The sequence below is a fragment of the Podarcis bocagei genome (assembly GCF_964188305.1).
Source record: "Podarcis bocagei genome assembly, chromosome: 17".
Lineage (NCBI taxonomy): Eukaryota > Metazoa > Chordata > Lepidosauria > Squamata > Lacertidae > Podarcis > Podarcis bocagei.
In genome coordinates, this window is record NC_138143.1 from 9565870 (window position 1) to 9587591 (window position 21722).

General features: G+C 48.2%; 1 protein-coding gene across 8 annotated transcripts in view; it reads left to right on the forward strand.

Moving 5' to 3' along the window:
* The window catches only part of LOC308576719 (tetratricopeptide repeat protein 39A-like), a 33110-nt gene that overhangs the window by 2957 nt on the left and 8431 nt on the right, over positions 1 to 21722 (forward strand). Inside the window, exons 1-10 of one of the 8 annotated variants that reach the window (XM_081176567.1) lie at positions 1825 to 2310; positions 11698 to 11793; positions 13924 to 14055; positions 15397 to 15464; positions 16192 to 16259; positions 17032 to 17096; positions 18271 to 18373; positions 18753 to 18818; positions 20616 to 20724; positions 21332 to 21399. In XM_081176567.1, the coding sequence (XP_081032693.1) occupies positions 2270 to 2310; positions 11698 to 11793; positions 13924 to 14055; positions 15397 to 15464; positions 16192 to 16259; positions 17032 to 17096; positions 18271 to 18373; positions 18753 to 18818; positions 20616 to 20724; positions 21332 to 21399 (816 nt within the window). In that variant the 5' untranslated portion in view covers positions 1825 to 2269. Of the gene's footprint in view, positions 1 to 1824; positions 2311 to 6110; positions 7206 to 11693; positions 11794 to 13923; positions 14056 to 15396; positions 15465 to 16191; positions 16260 to 17031; positions 17097 to 18270; positions 18374 to 18752; positions 18819 to 20615; positions 20725 to 21331; positions 21400 to 21722 lie in introns of those variants that run through there. The other 7 variants (XM_081176569.1, XM_081176572.1, XR_014003293.1 and 4 more) reach the window with 7 other exon arrangements.

Sequence of the window (21722 nt, forward strand, 5' to 3'; positions counted from 1 at the left end):
GCTCTAGCCGTAATTGGTGGCACTAGTCAAGCCACAGGATGGGGGTGTGCGAGATCTGGATTTTATGTTTCTGCCCCCAGATGGGAGGTTTGTAGTCCCCAAGACCCCACCTCCAATTTGCTACTTTAAAAAATAGTTTTTAAAATTAGTGGGGGGTTTTAATGACCAGTCCTTTGGGTACCACTGAAAAAAAGACTACTCCTATAGGCTCTCGTCAATGCCCAAATGTTTTTTGTTGCATCTCCAAGACCCCCCCCCATTTATCCTTAAAATAACTACTGATTACTCTTGCTGTGATGTTGAAAGGTTTTTGTGACACCTGCCCCCCAACCCCTTCAAAATTGTGTTATCTTAATTGGGTGGTGGTTTTTTTTGCGATGGATTTCAATACTGAATTATAAAAAACAGTTTAAAACAGTGTAGAATAGCTGCTGAGGAAGCTTCTGCTAGGATTTAAAAAGCAAGTGTCCTTTTAAGAGTTGTCTGTAGTTCATTGGCACATAAATGCCACCAGTTTGGTGCTTCTTGCATCAGCGTTAAAACGAAGTCTAGGCAAGAATAGTCTTTGCGTTCATAATCCGAGGTCCACAATATTTCCCTGGACCTCAAGACACAGTGACCAAGAAGAAGCTGCTGTAGGCTCCAGCCTGTCCCCAGGACCTGTTCCCCTCTTTGGCATATTACAGCTAAGTACAGGTGGGAGGAGCTTTATAAAAGGGCACAGCCCCTTCAAGTAGGGGCTGTCAATCAAAGCCTCCAGACTGCTTTGTAAATAGGGAGGTGGTGAAAGAGTGAGGTGGGCAACCTGGCAGAGGGAAAACTTTGCTGTCCTGAGGAACAGGTCTCGGTGTTTCGATTTCTAGGAATGGAGTTGAGAGATGACCTAACCTGGGGAGAAAACAGTAAAAGACCTGATGAAGAGAGCACAGCAGAGGTTATATTTTCTGAGAATACTCCAGAAAAATAACCTCTCAAAGGACCTGTTGATGACATTTTACCATTGTACTGTTGAGAGTGCATTAACTTATGGTCTCTGTGTGTTGGGAGCTGCATGGTCAGGGAAAAAACAATGCTGTCCAGGATTGTAAAGACTGCGGAGAGAGTAATTGGGTGCACTCTTCCCACCTTGGATCAAATCTGTGCTTCCAGGTGCCATAAGGAAGCTGCAGAGATAGTGTGAACCCCGGAAATGATCTCTTTCAGCTTCTGCCTTCTGGAAGAAGGTACAGGGTTATAAAGACTAGAACTAGCCGCATGAGAAACAGTTTCTATCCAAATGCGATTTTGGTTTTAAATGCAGTGTAAGGTAGTCTTTATGTGAGCATATTGTATTCAATTATGGGGTATCAGAGTTTTTAGGGGCTAACCAGGTTGGGATAGCAGGCTTGTGGGTTTTTGAATGTCTAATGTAGATTTTTCAATTTCGTTCTGCAATAAAGATTATCGTATTGTAAAGATTTGCTGAGTGCTATGAAAAGCGACTGGGGTGTGTGTGTGTGAGCTCCTGTTGCTCGGTCCCAGCTCCTTCCAACCTAGCAGTTCGAAAGCACACCAGTGCAAGTAGATAAATAGGTACTGCTTCGGCGGGAAGGTAAACGGCGTTTCCGTGCGCTGCTCTGGTTCGCCAGAAGCGGCTTAGTCATGCTGGCCACATGACCCGGAAAAACTGCGGAGAAACACTGGCTCCCTTGGCTAGTAAAGTGAGATGAGCGCTGCAACCCCAGAGTAGTCTGTGACTGGACTTAACCATCAGGGGTCCTTTATCTTCACTTTATGACATGCCAAAAGTGCTGGAGCGTACAATGAAAAAATGAGGGGCTCCGTCAGAAGGTCAGCTGCTCTGGAACCTGGTAAAAGGGCAAGACCAGGGTTTCTTCATGGTATGTGCTTGCAGTATAGGCACAAAACTCCAGGCCAGATTTGAAATGAGCAGTGCTTTTGCTGTACTTTCCTTCGATGCCTCAGTTTCCAACAGCCCTTCAATAGCTCTGCAGGAGACTACGGGACAGGCTTCTCCCAGAGATCTTGGTCTCTGCTGGCAAACCAAGTAGATGATTGACAGAAGAGGCAGGCCTTCCCCTGGCACAGCTCCCCCAGGGATGGCTGGCAGGAGGAGGCACACCCCTGGAATACTGTCGCAGCGGCAAGGCCTTGCTTTGTTGGTTGCTAAGCAACCACCTCTTGAGGCACAGCTGGTGTTGGGAGCTGAGAGGCCAGATTGCCACTGTGAGGATCAAACAACTGGGCCCTTGGCACCTGTGGAAATGCCATGGCAGGAGCCTGGAAGCAATTTAGCTACCAACCCCTGAGGTAATGCCGGTTAGCATCTCACTTAAATCCAAATGTTGGAATTAAATCCACTTCTCTGAGGTGCACACGACTTGCCACCTGTTTTGCACCATATGTTGCTGGATTTCTAGGCAAGGATCTGTGTGGGCTTCCTTAACGCTGTTTGTTTTGTTTTTAATGTCTGATTGTGCTTGAAGACCTTGGGAAAGACAGAGGCCTAGTTGTTGACAAGAAAGGTTTTATGCATGAACGGAAGAGAAGAATAAAGGCAGCTGAAATGTGCCTATTTAGTGGCAGCATCTTTCTCACAGAGCTCTTGAAGTTGCTTGAGAGTTGTAGGATCTCTTCTGTTCAGGGCGGAGTTGGCTGATTCTGGGTTGCAGCCACAGAGCTGAAGCAAATATGCAAACTCTGAACATCTGCAAATAATTTTCTAATTTCACAATTCAGTTTTTCACGAGTTTTAAAGCAAAATTCAGGTATGTGTTTTGCTTTCTTTGTGATTTAGAAGAGGTGCATGTCAGCTATAAATACTGACTAATAAGTAAGTAAAGGTAAAGGGACCCCTGACCATTAGGTCCAGCCGTGGCTGACTCTGGGGTTGTGGCGCTCATCTCGCTTTACTGGCCGAGGGAGCCGGCGTACAGCTTCCGGGTCATGTGGCCAGCATGACTAAGCCACTTCTGGTGAACGGGAGCTCACCCCGTCGCAGGGATTCGAACCTCTGACCTTCTGATCGACAAGTCCTAGGCTCTGTGGCTTAACCCACAGCGCCATCTGCGTCCCAGACTAATAAGTACTATGGCCTATAAACTATACAATATTATATTTATGCTAGATCTGTGGCTTTCAGATTATCTCTTCTGGGGAACCTTGGCTTCCTTGGGAGTCTTATTGTGGTTTCCCATTTAGAGCAACAGCTGAAGACAATGTAGCCACTCATATTCTTCTTCCTTTGCAATGTTCAACCATGCACTTATTAGGTATATTCTTATGCAAATCCTCAGTTTACCAGTAGACAGTGGAAAGGACCAGCTTTGGCTCAAGCAAATTGAGTGCACATACCATCCCCCTCAAATCCTCTGCAGTGCAGAGATTTTTCCCGAGGATATGCTATTTTAAAAGCAGAGTGCTTTTTAAATAAGGTAAAAGGTAAAGGACCCCTAGATGGTTAAGTCCAGTCATAGGTGTCTAAGGGATGCAGTGCTCATCTTGCTTCAGGCTGAGGGAGCCAGTGTTTGTCCACAGACAGCTCTACAGGTCATGTGGCGAGCATGACTAAACCGTTTCTGGCGCAACAGGACACTGTGATGGAAGCCAGAGCACATGGAAACGCCATTTACCTTCCCGCTGCAGCGGTACCTATTTCTCTACTTGCACTGGTGTGCTTTCAAACTGCTAGGTTGGCAAAAGCTGGGACAGAGGAACGGGAACTTACCCCATATTGCGGATTCGAACTGCTGACCTTCTGATTGGCAAGCCCAAGAGGCTCAGTGGTTTAGACCACCCTTTACCTTAAAAAAATCAAACACCAGTACACTCCAGTACTAAAACCCATTGCTTGCCAACTATCAAATATTGCAAAGTGTGAATTGGAGTTATCAAATGTTGAAATCAGATGCCACTGGCTGTCAGGTATGCAGGTATAAAATACCTCGAGAACATTTGGGGGCTTCTTTAGCAGCTAAACATCTGGAGAATATTTAACAAAAGGGGAGTAGATTTCAGTTCTCTAGGATTCTAGCTACTACACACAGACACAATCTCCTATATCTCCAGAGCATCAGAAGACCTCATATTCTCATGCATTTCCTTAACAAGGACTTCTAATGCTACAAGTTCTTTGTAAATTTTATCATTCCCTTGTTGGTCAGTGTAGCTGCTATTTTAGGGGGCAAGAAAGAATGGAAGCTTTCTGTGTGTGACTTGTGATTTGAGCTTTCTATTGCTAGCTTACTGAACTCCTTTACATCCTAGTACCTCCACAGAACAGCTTCGAAAGCCAAGTGACATTCGCCCAACGTTAACAGAGCTTAGAACTGCTCTTCTTAAAGTTTACTGGGTGCTTAAAATAGCTGTTGCCCTGTGGACTTCCCCATACCACATGGCCATTCTGCAAGACTCTGGGCGTTTCCAGAAAGCAGGTTTGGTCACATTTAGTGCTGAAACAGATCAATGAAAGAGGAAATAATAAAGCTGCCCTGTTCTTTAGGGCAGATAGCGAATGAAGGGATTCTTTCTATTCCTGAAATTCATCTCAAGGAAGCAATTAAAGTTTTTGAGGCTGATATTTCTTTTGGCGCTAACCAAGGCTAAAGAACTGCAGTTTCCACAGCTGTGATTCTTGCATTGTATATGGCTCTACTATCCTTCCCACTCTACTATTCTATGATTCTAGGAGATCTGTGGTGAAGGAAGCAACTACTGTAAATCCAAACACACAAAGTCTGCCCCCCACCTTTTACCTAAGCAAAATTAGAACCTTCTTGAAAAATGCAGAAAGGCTTCTCTTTCGCAAATAAGACAAGCCATTAGCAAAGCAAATAGCCTCAGTACCAATCAGATCTGTAGCTTTGCACCTCCACCCACATTTCTGTGTTCCCGTCTTGCTTTTAGTTGTCTTTGCTCAAGTCTCTCTAATAGGTACTGCTGTGGTTGTGTAAGAAGGCTAATTGTTTAATGGAAATCTCATCAATAGCATAGCGTATCAGTATGTGACCCTGTGGAAGTGTGAGTATGATGCTATTGTTCTCTGCTCCCGTCACCTGGGAACTTTCTATGCTCCAAATGAGAAAAGGCTGTCTGAGATTCCCCAACAGAAATAATGGTTGCTACAGTACAGCTGTCCTGGTTGGGCAAGCTGTTTATCTAGAAGTGCTAGACAAGCTATGTATCACCCAGGGGCTCTTGCAGTGTGGCAATGCAATAAGGGTCACTCTTAGGCCACTAAGAGTGTTTCTCCACTCTGTCATTATTTTTGGGTGGGATTCAATCACATATTGGCAAATTCAGGATGCACCATTAAAGTTGTTTTCAGCGCTCTTGGCAACAATGCCTCACTCCGCCTGGAAAAATAAAAAATAAAGCTAAACGTTTGCAGTAAGGAAAGTGACAGGGAACTAACCTACCAGCAAACAAATCAGAATGAATGCTCAAGAAGCAGCCAATATCATCTAACCTCCCAACAGAATCAAGGGAAATGCTCAGGAAACAGGTTGTCTGGAAATGACCATAGTGCAGCTGTTTTGGAGTGGCAGGATGCTTTCATACAGATGGAACTGGTGGTAAAAAGGAGAAGACAATCTGGGTGTAGGCAAAAGTGTTCCCTAAAACAGGAAAAGCCCCCATTGTTGGAACATTAGTACATTGTAATGCTTAAAATAAGGTTTTGGAGGGTTCCAGAGTTGGGGAAGTGATGAGGCCTTTGCTTCTGAGATTCAGTTGGCACTGCCATTGGCCGTTTTCTGAACTCAGTGCAACAACAGTTGATCTCATGGCTTTTACTGAGAACTGATCAGTTATGAGCTGAATACTGTGACTGTAGTATTGCTGGCAGTGGAATATTCCAAATCATAAGCTGACCACTGTGATTTTACCTGTGTGTATATGCTTTTTCTATTTGTAATCCATCTGGAATTGGAAATTGATTAAGGAGAAGCCGGATAGGTGGGTGGATACTATTTTCTCACCCTCAGTCTTGCCATCTGCGAAAGGGGGATAATAAAGACCTTGTCTTCCAGGACTGTTGTAAAGGCTATACCACCAGGATAAATGCATATACGTACCTGGGGTGCTTGGAACATGCTTAAAATGTTGCTAGACCCTAAGCAACAATCACCTTGCCAACAAAGGTCTGTATAGTAAAAGCTATGGTTTTCCCAGTAGTGATGTATGGAAGTGAGAGCTGGACCATAAAGAAGGCTGATCGCCAAAGAATTGATGCTTTTGAATTATGGTGCTGGAGGAGACTCTTGAGAGTCCCATGGACTGCAAGAAAATCAAACCTATCCATTCTTAAGGAAATCAGCCCTGAGTGCTCACTGGAAGGACAGATCCTGAAGCTGAGGCTCTAATATTTTGGCCACCTCATGAGAAGAGAAGACTCCCTGGAAAAGACCCTGATGTTGGGAAAGATGGAGGGCACAAGGAGAAGGGGATGACAGAGGACGAGATGGTTGGACAGTGTTCTCAAAGCTACTAACATGAGTTTGACCAAACTGCGGGAGGCAGTGGAAAACAGGAGTGCCTGGCGTGCTCTGGTCCATGGGGTCATGAAGAGTTGGACACGACTAAACGACTAAACAACAACAACAAGCAACAGCCTGGCAAGGGGTGCTTGTGATTTTCCATAACAAAAGTTGGTGAGTTGTTTCATAAGTTTTGCACATGGATGCCCAACCCTGAGCACCTTTTCAGTAGACCCTTCTTCCCTTCCCCTCTCTCTACCTGTGTCTTAAAACAATGGGAAGGAACAGCTGGCACAGGCGCACCTGTCGAATATCTGCAGGAGCCCTTCCAGGGAAAGCGAGAAAAGAGACACGAAAAGCTGTCTGGTTTGGGGGAGGTGTGTGTATATACATACATGCATACATATATACATTATATGCATGGCTGTGACTTTTGCCTGCCTGCTTTTGGACCCGATCTCTTGGACGAGGCGATGCCGGGCTGGGGGAGGCGAGAATCCGGCACGGTCCGGGTGGCAGGAGGGGGAGGGCGGAGTTGTCACCTGTGCTCCGCAGCCCAGGTAGGGGATGGGAGGGATCCACCTGCAGGGCGGAGCCCGGCCGAGCCCGGCCGCTTCGCCTGCGTGTCGCCTGGCATTCCTGAAGGGGCTGCGAGTGCGACTCCTGCTCCCGGCCTGGCACCTCTCCCGGCATGGCTCTGGAAGGCGGCGGCGGCGGAGGCAGCAGCAGGTAAGGAGGTGAGCGAGGCAGGGAAACCGGCAGCCCTCCTCGCTGCCGGACGGAAAGCGGCTCCATCTCTCCTCCTTTCCTTCCTTCCCGCTCCCCCCCTCAAAAAAACCCCCTGCTTCCTAGGCGGAGGAGACTTTTAGGGCTCTGACTCGGGGGCACTGCAATGCAGTCTCTCTCCAAGGGGGGGGGAGTGATCCTGCGAAGAAAGGTCCCCGCCCCCGCTTTGGGCTAAAGAATTGGGGGGGGATGTGCTTTCAACAAGGAGTGGAAAAGGGAGACCAAGCCCGGGTCCCTGGGTTTCAGCGGGGGTGGGCATAAGACAGCACTTAACAAATGGAAGGGTTTTTTGCGGGGGGGGGGGCGAGGGAAGAGATGGGAGGTGCAGGATGTCCCTGGAGTCCTGATGCTCCTGGAGGAGGTTCTCCCCAAGGCCTCCTGACAAAGGCCCGTCTGGTCCAGCCCCCTGCTGGGGGCTTCCCAGTTACCTCCTCTTCTGTGCCACCAGTTATTTTGCCCTCAACACCCCCCGCCCTTTGTCTCCCTTATGTTTCCCAGGGAAGCAAGTGCAGGGTTAGGGGGGAGGCGAGTCCTTGTGAATGACCCTAACTGAGCAGAAAGGCTACGCACATTGACCCAGGACAAAGCACACCTCTGAACGCGTGGAGCATAAAGCAGGATTTTGTGGCGTGGATTTTGAATCGGGAAGTTCTCAAATTGGAGTGTGGGCAGCATCTTGAACTCTCGTGTTGGCCGCAGCCAGTGGAGCCCAGTGGTCAGGGATGATGGGTCTGATATGTCGAGAGGGCTGACCACCTCTGCAACTGGGACCTGATTTAGTTGTGGATGATCTTGCATGCGGTTTCGTTCCTTAGGAAGAAAGAGCCTCCAGCTGCCTGCAGTGTTTCCTGGGAATACCGAGGGTCAAAACGCAGAGCGATGGGATGTTTGACTTTTCAAAAACCTCTCTGCGGTGTTCCCTCCCATCTGCATCTAAAGTAGAACTTCATATCTATCTATCTATCTATCTATCTATCTATCTATCTATCTATCTATCTATCTATCATCTATCTATCTATCTATCATCTATCTATCATCTATCTATCTATCTATCTATCTATCTATCTATCTATCTGTCTATCTATCTATTAACTTAAAATGAAGGTGTCCAAGTCTGAAATCTGAACTTTGCATTTTATAATTCAGAATTTGGTTTCTGAGGTGTAAATTTCCACCTGCAGGTTCATAAGTAAACAGTAGATGCTCAGGACAGGAGCAGCCCAGGGGATATAGGCCTTTGTGCCTTGCTTGCTTGAGGGCACACAAACATCTGGAGCCCAAATGCAGGACCAAATGGTGTGATCCAGGAAGCCAATTATTATGGTGGTCCATTTATAGCCATAGCTGTAACGTTTCCCTTTTTAAAAGGGAAATTCCCTTATTCCGAATAGGATTCCTTGCAAGAAAAGGGAAAAGTTGACTGCTATGTTTATAGCCCCTCTTATTTCAGTGGGGTTTGTGGGGTCATCTTGTGCAAACTAGATTGACATGAAAGGTAAGCTGTGCTGCGACATCCACACTGCAGAGTTAGTGCCTGGGCTGAGATGGCTTCAGGTTAAGCGTGTGAGGTGGCCATTAATGGTTACAGGCCACTGTGACAACCATACTTCAGCCAGGATCTTCCTGACTTGCTATCAGTGTTAGAAACTCAGATATATAAGCTAGGGATCCAGCGGCTCCTTAAACCCACAGTTACAGTCACCAAAACGGAATGCCTAGTAACCATTTTAGGGCCAGGCGGCTGCAAAGCCGTATTTTTAATACGATGTTTTGGTTCCTGAAATTCATTCTGACTGTGCAGATAAAATATAACGGAGATTCCCAGGCATGTATCTCAAGATGGTGGAGACATCAGGCACCATCCTGGAGCCTGAGCATCTTCACTTGGTCGCAAATGGCCGATAGCCAGGTGCAAAATGCGCCTGGCGAATTTCGAATGCTGCTTGCTATATATTAGCTGTAACTTTGCAATTCAGAGCAATGGCTCCTCATGAATGGCTTTGTGATGGACAGAAGTTCTCTGAGATCTCAGGCAAATCTGTCTCTCTCAGATCCTGTTATTTACGATCAGGATTCCTTGGAGTTGCCGCAGGCGGTGCAGCTGTCAGGCTGTGTATCTGGTAGGATAGCACCAAGCACCCTCTGCCTGAGAGACCCTTTAAGGGTGAGGAACTTGTGACCCTCCAGATGTTATTAGACTCCAGCTCCCAGCAGCTCCAGCCAGTGTGGCCAATAGTCAAGCATGATGGGAGTTGTAGTCCAGCAATATCTGGTGGGCCACTGGTTCCCCAGTCCTGCTTTAATTGGACGTCTCTAACTTGAAGATGAAAGGCTCAGCGGTGAAAGCAAAGCATCCTACATTTAATCCCTGGAACCTTCTAGGAAAAGACTCCTGCTTTAAATACTAGAGAGCTGCTATCAGCTCATGTAGATAAATCTGGGTTCGGTGGCCCAGTGCAGCTTGCTATGATAAACCAGGGATTGAAGCAGGGACCACCAGGGACGTAGTCCTGTGGCCAACCCAGTATTTCTGGGACTTGCCCCGTCTCCCTCAGAAGACCATCTGGAGCGTCAGCAGGGCATGTCTGGCCTCTGAGGACCCAGATCCTCAGCCCTGTTTGAACAAGGTGGGGTGGATGTGCTGGCAAAGGCCTTGCCAAGCCTGTGTTTGCTTAGCGTTCAAACTTGGTAACTCTGTGCTTGCTGGAAGGGCTGAGTAAAGTGCGTCAGCTGGGTGGGAGGTTGTTGCTTTCACAAACAGAAGCACCAGGCCCTTCCCTTCTAGCCTCAACGGGAGGGAAGGAAGCAGGAAGCCTTCCCCTGATAGCACAAGACAAATTCTGACTTTCTTAGGCCATCACTGTTTTCCCTCTCAGTTCAATGAACCCTGTCCTAATACCTCACAGGGTTAATCTGAGGATTAGTCAGATGAGGAAATGGTATTTACGTCTCTCTTTAAAAACATTTTTTTTAAAACCCTCATCTATGGCTCTATACTGTACACTGAAAAATAGTCACTCTGGTAATGCTCTCCTAGGCAGGTCTTGTCAGAAGTAAAACCCATTTAGTGGAAACCCCACCGTCAGGAGCAGTCTACCTGCTGCTCTCCTCCACCATCACCAGGCACTAAGCACAAAGAAGAGGGCCAGTTGCCCACCCGCCTCATTCCCAATGCGCCTGATCGGGGGCTGCGTTCTGGACCTCCCCATCCAACCCCCTCCCCGTACCTGGTACTTGAGCTCCATGGAGCTGTGGCCTGGTAGAAGCACTCCCTCCACCCGGCCAGCAGCAAGGGTGAAGGCAGCATCATGCAGGGTGGGCAGCAGCAGGTGGGCCTTGCCAAGGACCCTGGGAGGGCCACCAAGAGCAGCAGTGGCAGCTGGAGTGCAGAGGCTGCAGCTGGCACCATCATTGGGGTCCTTCCTGTGGCTAGAAGGAGAGGGAAGCTGGACCGCTTCCTTGGAGAGGAAGAGGTGACTGTGCTCAGGAGGGACGCAGGTGGCAGAGGGCGCACAGAGCACAGCTCCAGCCTCCCACTAAGAGGGGGTGCTACACATTTTCCTCTCATTTTCAAAATGAGCCGGCTGACTTGTGCAGAACCCAAAAATGAGTGCTGTACTCTTGTGCAAGACTAAAAGATGGGACATTTCGGAATCCGATCAAACACCAGGATGGCTTCTGTCATTCTGGGATGTCCCAGTTAAAACGGGATGGCTGATGGGTTTGTATGACATACTGTTATGCCTGTCTGAAGCTGCTGGTGTGAAGTGTGGTTTTGAACTGTGGACCTCTTGGGCATACATTGTGGCTGGGACGACCCAGTCAGATGAGCAGCATATAATAATAATAATAATAATAATAATAATAATAATAATAATAATAATAATAATAATAATAAATTGTCTCCTTTTAGGGCTGCCCACTTAGACTATGTTTCTTTGTACAGTGGTACCTCAGGTTACAGACGCTTCAGGTTACAGACTCCGCTAACCCAGAAATAGTACCTCAGATTAAGAACTTTGCTTCAGGATGAGAACAGAAATTGCGTGGCGGCAGCGCGGCAGCAGTGGGAGGCCCCATTAGCTAAAGTGGTACCTCAGGTTAAGAACAGTTTCAGGTTAAGAACGGACCTCCAGAACGAATTAAGTTCTTAACCTGAGGTACCACTGTAGTAGTATGTCGTGCCAACACTTAAATCACACGGCTTCCCTCTAAGAATTCTAGGAACTGTAGTTCACCCTTCACAGGACTGCAGTTCCTGGCCTGCTTTCCAAACTAGAGTTCCCAGGCTTCCGGCAAGGGGTGGGGGTGGGGGAGCCATGTGATTCAAATGTGTTCTGAATGTGTGGATTGTGACTATCTTACCAAAGGTCTCATGGGCCATTTCGGGGGAGGCTAACTGAGCTTTCTCTTTCTGCGCCCTCCTTCTCCGCAGCAGCTCCCTGGAGGCTGCCCTGGCCGAGTGCACAGAAGCGCTGAACTGCTTCCTGAAAAACCAGTTCAGTGAGAGCTTGGAGATGCTGCAACCCAGGTGAGTGGGGAAAGGGCCTGATCCAGTCACCTTCGCGGAAAGTGGGGGACGGGGGGGACACATCAGACCCAGGGCTTCCTTCTTCTCCCCAATAAACAGTTGAACCTTCCTCCAGCACTCCTTACCTGGTGCATCTGACTGCCCCTTGGTGTGCAACTGAAACAAATTGGTAGGGTGGAAGGAAGGGAGTCTATGGGTAGTGAGGCCAAGTGGCCTTGGAGGAGAATTTGATTTGTGCACTTTGTCATTGTTTCAAACTTTGTAGTCACTTCTGGCTGGAACAGGGTGTGTGGTTATGCTAAGAAGGATGTGAACTAATCCATAATAGTAGTGATAGTGTTGTTGTTGTTTAGTCATTTAGTCGTGTCCGACTCTTCGTGGCCCCATGGACCAGAGCACACCAGGCACTCCTGTCTTCCACTGCCTCCCGCAGCTTGGTCAAACTCATGCTGGTAGCTTCGAGAACACTGTCCAACCACCTCGTCCTCTGTCGTCCCCTCCTCCTTGTGCCCTCCATCTTTCCCAACATCAGGGTCTTTTCCAGGGAGTCCTCACTTCTCATGAGGTGGTCAAAGTACTGGAACCTCAGCTTCAGGATCTGTCCTTCCAGTGAGCACTCAGGGCTGATTTCCTTCAGAATGGATAGGTTTGATCTTCTTGCAGTCCATGGGACTCTCAAGAGTCTCCTCCAGTAGCGATAATAGCAATATTTTAAAACAACAACACAGTCGAACAACAACTATTGGAGGGAGGGGGATTAGAAGCCGCCCTGAGACTCCCTTCCCCCGGTATAGGGCGGTATATAAATTTAATAAACAACAACAACAACAACAGAAGTAGCTCTGCACTACCTCATGCAGGGAGCAGTGAATCGTAAGAGCAGGCGTCAGCAAAAATCACGATGCAGGAAAAACTGTGAAGCCAGCCAATGCCTCCATGTACTGTAGCTCCATCTTTATTTCAGACACTGTGATATATTGGTATATTGCGATGCTTAGCCGGTGATATATCACACGATGCTGAAAACCAGATATCGCCCAGCCCTAGTCTAGTTCTAGTTTAGTGATGTGGTACAGAAGAGGAGAGTGACCAGGAAATTACCTGTCAATGTAAAACAAAAAAATTACAATCCCAAATGGGAGAAACCGCTTACTCCAACTTTTGTGGTGGTGCCTGGAGTACCAGAGCGCAGTCCACCATTTAGCATTCTGGAGGAGTTACAAAACCCATATATTAATTTCACATGACCTTTGGAAATTGAGACAAATGCCTCAGCCATGGCATGTGACTTTTATTGGTTGGCTACAGAAATATGTATTTAATGAGGTCCGCTGAATCTGTGGAGTTCATTGCTGTGCTTTAAATGTTTTGTGTGTGCACGCGCAATCTGCTTTTTGTTTAAGGAAAGCACTATGCAAATACCTTTAATGGTAAGCACTCTGTGCAAGTTAGAAGATGGAGTTTTCACCTTTTGTGCACGCTGGAAAAGAAATGCGAACAAAACCCAAAGTCCTCTGTGTGTGTGGGAGGTTGCTGCTGTCTTTGCCAGCAAAAGCAGAGGAAGAAAAATAGATGAAAAGGAGAGCTCTGCTTTTCCTAAAAGTAGAAGAATGCCATTGAATATTGTTGTTCAAGCCTCTCCCTGTCTTAGAAGGGCCTCCTGCCTGCTCTGTGCATGCTATTATTCTCACAAAGCTTGATTTGTAACCCCATTAAGTATGTGGATTTCTGGCAGTGGCTTCAAAGAAATTAGACTGGTTTGAATCCTTGTTCATGGGTTCAACTCAGCAGGTAACTGGGCTATGTGGATTCAACCCCAGCAGAGTCTAGGTTGGGCCGAGGACATTCCAAAATCTTCAAGTGTTGACTCTTCTCCTTTTTATAACTTAATGAATTGTGATCAGGAATGTGGCCATCTCTTTCTTTCTTTGTTGTAGTGCTGGGCATTGATTTTCAGGTGCATAAGGGTGAAATTCAAATGTCTCTCCCCCCGTCCCACATTCTTTTGTGGGCAAATATGAGAAACATGGAGGAAACAATACAACCCTCCCTAGCTGTTGCCATCACGAATTAAATAAATTATATTGCCTGCAACTACACCTGCTTCCTTTTTTTGATCCCTTTCGACAGGGCCAAAGAGAGCATGTATCATGCCTTAATCTATGCCATCATTCTGGAAATGCAAGCCATGATGACCTTTGAGCACGACGACATTGTTCATGCTGGACACACTATGAAAGAGGCACAGGAAATCTGCCAGAGGTGGGGACAGCCTGGGGGGGGGTGGCTCTTGGGGTGGGGAATAAGGCCTGTTTCTGTAGATTTCGCATGGGGCCACTCTGAAGGGGTGTCTGGTCATGTTAGGGCAATGGAAGTAGCTTCTAAATGGGGGGTGCTCTCGCCCAAAACCTCACTTGGCTGCATCACTTGTGAGTGGGTACAGTGGTGCCTTGGTTCTCGAACTTAATCCATTCTGGGAGTCCGTTTGACTCCTGAAACCGTTTGAAAACCAAGGTGCGGCTTCTGATTGGCTGCAGTAATTTCCTGCACTCATTGCTGTAGCTAGGTGATCCTGCACCCCTGGCAGAACCGTCCAGATTGTGCCCCCTAGCCACGGACAAATTAGCTCTTCTTTCTGCCTCTCTTCTAACCCCTCTCCCCCATTCAATTCACCCTCTATTTAAAACCAGGCAATAATCAATATTTATATTTATGGACTGGACGCGGGTGGCGCTGTGGGTTAAACCACAGAGCCTAGGACTTGCCGATCAGAAGGTCGGCGGTTCGAATCCCCGCAACGGGGTGAGCTCCCGTTGCTCGGTCCCTGCTCCTGCCAACCTAGCAGTTCGAAAGCACGTCAAAGTGCAAGTAGATCAATAGGTACCGCTCCGACGGGAAGGTAAACAGCGTTTCCGTGTGCTGCTCTGGTTCACCAGAAGCGGCTTCGTCATGCTGGCCACATGACCTGGAAGCTGTACGCCGGCTCCCTCGGCCAATAAAGTGAGATGAGCGCCGCAACCCCGGAGTCGGTCACAACTGGACCTAATGGTCAGGGGTCCCTTTATCTTTACCTATATTTATGGACATATTTTTTAGCCGGTTTTGTGCCACCACATTGCCTGCGTCCCTGGCGGGGGCCCACCTCACCGCCCTCTAGCTACGGCCCTGCCTGCACTCAAGCAGAAGCTGCGTCGGACATTTGGCTTCCGAAAAATGTTCGCAAACTGGAGCACTTACTTCCGGGTTTGCGGCGTTCGGGAGCCGATTTGTTCAACAACTAAGCTGTTCAGGAACCAAGGTACCACTGTATTTCGTTTTCTCCTCCTGACCCAAGTTGGGATTCAATACGACTAGCCCAGGCGCTCATAGGGTAGAAGGAAGTCTCGTGCCCTTCTGAGTTGTTTCTTTAAGCAACATTCTCTTCCTCAGTTTGAAAATGGGTCTTCAGGGGTAGGTGGGAGTCGTTGGGTAGGCATAGGCTCTGGGGAGGGGAGAAGTGTTGGTGGTGACAGCCCAAAGAGGATGCCCAGCTTGCATTCTCTGGGGGTTGGGATGGAGGAAGTGGAACCTAACTAGGCATTCCTTTTGGGGTCCCTCTGGTAGGTTTCGGAGGAAAAGCACGGTGACCGGATCCTTCTCCAGTCGGCTAGGCGGAGATTCCTGTACTGAAGGTGAGAAGAGTTAGTGGCCCGGTTGTGGGGCTCAAGACCACTGCATTTTTTCTTCATCCTATGAGGGGTGGGGAAAGCTAATGTTTGTGCACTTGCCAGAGACATCTGGAGGCAGGTTGGACTACAGTCATACCTCATGTTATGTCCGCTTCATGTTACGTTCTTTCAGGTTACGTCCTGCGGCGACCCGGAAATACCGGAAAGGGTTACTTCTGGGTTTCGCTGCTCGCGCATGCGCAAAATGTTGTCACGCGCATGTGCAGAATCGGCGAATCGCAACCCACGTGTGCGCAGACGCACCACTGCGGGTTGCATTCTTTTCATGTTGTGAATGGGCCTCCGGAACGGATTCCATTCGCAACCAGAGGTACCACTGTATATGGATCTTGGATCCAGTACAGAAATCCTTACAGTACCTACTCTGGCTCGTCTTGATGTAGGCACAGGGTAGCTTGTGGAAAGGAATACATATAAGATGTGCAATGTCTGGAGGTTCCCCCTGACTTTGGGAGCAGGGAATTTTCATTATTGGCTGATGTGTTGCAAATAAGTAAATAGTCCAGGCTTCCAGACGTGCGCAAGACAGAGATCCAAGGTATTTTTTCTTTGGCGCTGCTGTTTCCAGTGGGTGGATGTGAATGTTTAAGGGATGAACAGAGGAGGACATGGTAAGCCTGCTTAGGAATGACACATGTCTTCCCTGAACCTGTTCCTTTCCCCATTGCAGAGGAGCTGCATGCAGAAGTGTGCTACGCAGAATGCTTGCTGCACCGGGCTGCCCTCACCTTCCTGCAGGTAAGGGGAGCTTCTCTCCATTGCAGGGCGCAGGCCATCAGGGCAGCAGTTTTCAAGTGGTGGGGCAGGACCCCTTGGCAGGAAGTGTCCCAGTGAGAGAGGTCTTGCAGCAGGTGGAGTCAGAGGCATTTTCCTTCCTGCAGCAGAGATTTAGCATTGCAGCCACTCACACTTCTATGTTAACTTCGTTGTGCAGGTAAGCAGCCACTTTTCTTCCTCCTTTCTCTGATGGGTTGGATTTCAGGAGGTAAATGTCTCTAGTCCACCTTCTAGTTCTCTTGTAATGGCAATATATAATTAGTGCCCCAGTCCACAGATTCATGTGTAACACAAGCCACAGACTGCATGCAAGGATTCTATATGCTGCCTTATGGGGAAGCCAGGCAAGAGCCGGCCAACATAGAGCAATTCCCCTTCCCGTTCTGCGATTGGCTTCCACTATCCATGCCTGGGATGGGGATCCTGCAGCCTTCCTGATTTTGTTGGACTCCCAGCAGCCCCAGTCAGCCTGCCTGGCCCAATGGTCAGGGATGATCAGAATGGTCTTCCAACAACATCTGGAGGACCACAGGTTCCCCATTCCCAATCCGTGCCAAGCTTGGGACCAATGTGCCCAGGCACCCACTGCTTGTGCCTTCCCTTTACAGCGGCGACCTGCAATGGATGCTTGCATTCAACTGTCCCGGTGGCATCACACAGACACATCAGACTTAAGGAGCTGAGTTATCTTCCTTAAGCTGAGGACTTTTCAAAATTCCTTCTCTTCTTTCAGGATGAAAATATGGTGAATTTCATAAAAGGAGGAATCAAGGTGCGTAGCAGCTACCTCATCTACAGGTGAGTTGTGGTGACAGCTGGCAGGGCTGGAACAACAGAGCAGTACTGAATCGCAGGTAGCACAAAGTTGGGAATGAGAAGCAGCACCAGTGAAGGGTGTGAGATGAAGAAGAGGGGGCAGGACAATTGGATTCCATGCCAGCTTCAGGAAGGGAGAAGTTTTTGGGACAATCTGCGCATGCAGAGAAATTCAGCTGATACAGAATCCCTGCACCATAATCTTTCCACTGGTTTGCCAGGGGTGGATGTGTGTAAGAAATATTCACTCCCCCCCCCCTCTTCCCCCTTCATTTGAGCCTGGAATGGTACAGTCCCAAGAACATGTGATTTATCTTTGTGTTGTACATCAGCAGAGGAACGTGTGTGAGAAAAGTCTGAGATGTAGCTACTGCTCCAGCATGCATCCCACATAGTGTCAGGAAACCACTCCCAGTTTTGGGATGCTTACACATGAGAAACTGTCTGTACCTGAGAGGAGAGGAAAGAAATGTTCACTTGCCCACTTACTTGCCAGATTAGCAATGCATGGAAATGGCCACAAGTGTCATGGACATCTCTGGAAAACTGGGACAGCAATATCGGTGGCCATCCAGGACATGACTGCCTTGCTCGACAAGCATTTTCTAGACTGACTGTTCCTGAAATGTGTGTTGGATGTTTGAATCGGGAACATAGTCCTTCTATGAGAGCCAGTGTGGTGTAGTGGTTAAGAGCGGTAGTCACGTAATCTGGGAAACCGGGTTCGTGTCTCCGCTCCTCCACATGCAGCTGCTGGGTGACCTTGGGCCAGTCACACTTCTCTGAAGTCTCTCAGCCCCACTCACCTCACAGAGTGTTTGTTGTGGGGGAGGAAGGGAAAGGAGAATGTGAGCCGCTTTGAGACTCCTTAAAGGGAGTGAAAGGCGGGATATCAAATCCAAACTCTTCTTCTTCTTCTTCTTCTTTGCCTTAAAGCAATTTTGTGGGGAAGGGGGCGGGTGGGAAGGAATTGCATTTCCTATTCACTCGTATCCCCTGTCACAACAATGAAGTATCTTCAAACTCTGCGACTCAAGGTCAGGGTGGGAGTGGCCTAGTGGTTAGAAAAAGTGTGAGCTTGGATGCCTGGGTTCCATGCTTCACTCCTGGTTAGTGAAGGTGCAGTGGGGTTTTCTAAACCTTCTTACATTTGCAGGGAGCTCAACGGCTTCATCCAGCCCAATCAGCTGCCATCAAGTTCTCCTTCTCGCGCCCATCTGGAGGGAGGAGTTGCGCTGGGCATTGGTGCTTTCAACTTGGTGAGTCTGCATGCGCTTCACCAGCGGTTATAAGGACAGGAACTGAGTTACAAGCAGCAGCCTGTTGGAGTTAGTCATTTTTGTCTCTCTCCTCTGCCCCTCCGAAGGGAGTAGCCAACATGGTGCCCTCTCTAGTTGTTGCTGGGCTACAGCTCCCAACATTCCTGGTCATTGGTCAAGCTGGCATGGGCTGGTGGAAGTTGGAGTCCTAACAACATCAGGAAGGGACCACGCTGTCTGCTTCTGATGTGTCCATTTGCAAGTGGATCACACTTGAAAAGTGGAGCTTTCCACTGCTGAAGAAGTGCCAAGTCTAAGAGGAGGATTTCTCCCCACAAGTGTGTCCGTTACCATTCATGTTGATGTCTTCCTTTCACAGACGCTCTCCCTTTTCCCACCCCGGATCCTGAGACTTCTGGAATTTGCAGGGTTTTCAGGGGACAAGGTATGACTGCCTGCCTGCCTGTGTGTGTGTTTGAAGAGGCAGAATGTGGTCTGCTAATGGACACGGTTATTTCTAGATATAAATGCTGTCATTTACCTATCTAGCTCTGTATATCTACTTTGATGGGTAGCATCTGTCTGCGACCTGGGGCAGAGAAAACTCTTTCCTAGCCCTGCTTTCTGAACTCAGTTTGCCTGGAGATGCTGTCGACGGGACCTTCTGCATGCTATAGCCACCCATCTGGCAGTTCCCTCCAACCAGGAATATATATATATATATATATATATATATATATATATATATATATGCGCGCATGCGCACTTAAGATGTGCAGAGGCTTTTCTAGGGATCAAGGCAATGATTTCTTCCTTCCTCTAATGCAAGTGTAGACCAGGGGTCAGCAAACCTTTTCAGCAAGGGGCCAGTCCACTGTCCCTCAGACCTTGTGGTGAGCTAGACTATATTTTGAAAAAAATAATAATGAACGAATTCCTATGCCCCACAAATAACCCAGAGATGTATTTTAAATAAAAGGACACATTCTACTCATTTAAAAACACGTTGATCCCCAGACCGTCCGTGGGCCAGATTTAGAAGGCGATTGGGCTGGATCCGGCCCCTGGGCCTTAGTTTGCCTACCCATGGTGTAGACCAGGTATGTCCAACAGGTAGATTGTGATCTACTGGTAGATCACTGGACATCTGTGGTAGATCACTGGCTCCCCCCAAAGAAGCCCAAGGAATTTGGCTCCCCTAGACATTTTAGCCCTGCAGCCTATAAAAAGAAGCTCCACAACAACTTTGACCTGAACCCCTAAAAAACAGGGCTTTCCTTCCTAAAAATGCTCAACAACTTTGACCTGAACCCAAAAAAAGGGGGTAGATCACTGCCAGTTTTTAACTCTGTGAGTAGATAGCAGTCTCTTGGGAGTTGGCCACCCCTGGTGTAGACAACACCATCCAGATATTGTTGGACTACAAGTCCCACCATCCCTGGCCATTAGCTGGCTGGGATTGACAGGAGCTGGTGTCTGACATCTGGAGGCTACCTCACTTGCCTAATCCAAGCCTACAAGATGGCTGGGCTTGACCTGCGCCTTTCCATGTTTTTAGAGGTGTCACTGAAGTGTGTGCCTCTAAGGAGCATCTAAGGACTTGGATCTAGAATGCTTTCTATTCATAGTTCTTGTACACACTCAAGACTTGCAAGCCCTGGATCAGGTGGACTGGCGAATAACACCCAAATCCTGCAGCTGCAGACCCTCCCAAATGTCCCTATTTTCCGGGGACAGTTCCAGATTTACAGAAGCCGTCCCAGTTTCTGATCTCCCTATTGCCGCTGTAGTCACATACATGAATAAGTTCCTATACATTTTAGGTACCCAGAACTACCTATTATTGTTATCATCACTGAATAGGACATCCCTATTTTCATCGGAGAAATGTTGGAGGCTATGTAGCTGATATTACTTGCCGCCTCAAGCCATTACTTCCAGTTCAGAGGCACGGACAATGCCCTGATGGTCTTTAAGGCTATCTATTGTGTGCTGTTTCGTCCCTCATGCTGGGATGGGTGTTGATGTGTTTGTATTAGGCCTCTGCACCAGCTTGTTCTTTGATTAGCTGAGTATTTCCTGGGGAATTATTCTGGTGAAGCCGGGTCTGCTCATCCCGAGACCTGTGCTGAATGGAAATCTCACATGGCTGATCTTTGTTGCGTTTACCTACAAAGAGCTGTTCCCTCCGACTCTCTCTCTCTCAAACCCCACCTTACTTTTATTTCTTCTTCCCCACCAGGATTACGGCCTGCAGCAGCTGCATCAGGGGGCCACCACAGCCAACCTCCGGGCTTTGCTTTGTACAATGTTGCTCCTCTGCTACTACACCTTCCTTACCTTTGTCTTAGGTAAAGTCTTCTCTCCACCTTTGGGAAGCAGAATAGAAAATGGTGGCCTATAATTGAGTTGGCAACAGTAAGGCAGGGAAACTGGGGCCCCTTTTCCCCATTTGGGGGCTTTTATTCCATGACCTTCTTAGGGTCAGTCCTTCGGCTCAGTCTCTGCTCAGATGCAAGGTCTCTTGCCACAACTGGCCTATGCCACTTCATTGGGGTCTATGTGAATTCTTCTGATTACAGAAGTTGGTTTGTGGGGGGAACTGAAGGAGGGCCCTGAGGCGGGTGAGAGGAGGGAGGGTGCAGAATTCAAATCCTTCTGATATTGACTGAACTGGGCTGGAGATGTGTTGTGGTTAAGTATGAGCTGCGAGGTCCTCCGCTCAAGTTTCCTTTCAGCCATGAGCTTGTTAGAGTTCGCCTAACAGCTTGAAATTACCAAATGGGAGAGAGGTGTCTCCCCTGGGACACTGCAAGAGAAGCTGGAGCAGATCTTTTGGTGGTGCAAAATATTGTGGTGGTGCAAAATACTGTGAGCTTGCTCTGCTTAGGGACATCAGGGGAGAGGGTGCCCTTTGGGAAGATGCTTAACGCCACCCCCTTTCTGTGCTCCCACCAGGGATTGGTGAAGACAATTTTACAGAGGCTGAGGCCCTCCTGAGTCCGTACCTCGCCCGCTACCCTAAGGTAAGGCACTGTGCGGATGATTTGCAAAGTGATGCAGGCTTTACAGGCACTCACCTGATACCTGTGCAGTCACCTGTGCTCCTCACTGGAGATCTATAAAGAAGCACCCCTTGCCTAATGTTCCTAAGAGGGACCAGTTAGGCTTTACCTGCCCCACTTTGAGGCAGTGGTGTGGTGCTCAAATTACAGTGGGGCTGGGGCACAATTCCCTTTTGCGTCAGCCCCCTTAGCTACTATTTCCAGAAGGCTAGAAGGCGACCTGTGGATTGAAGTTGAGTGCGGTGGTGGAGCTGGTGGCTTTTATTAAGGACTCCCCTCCTCCT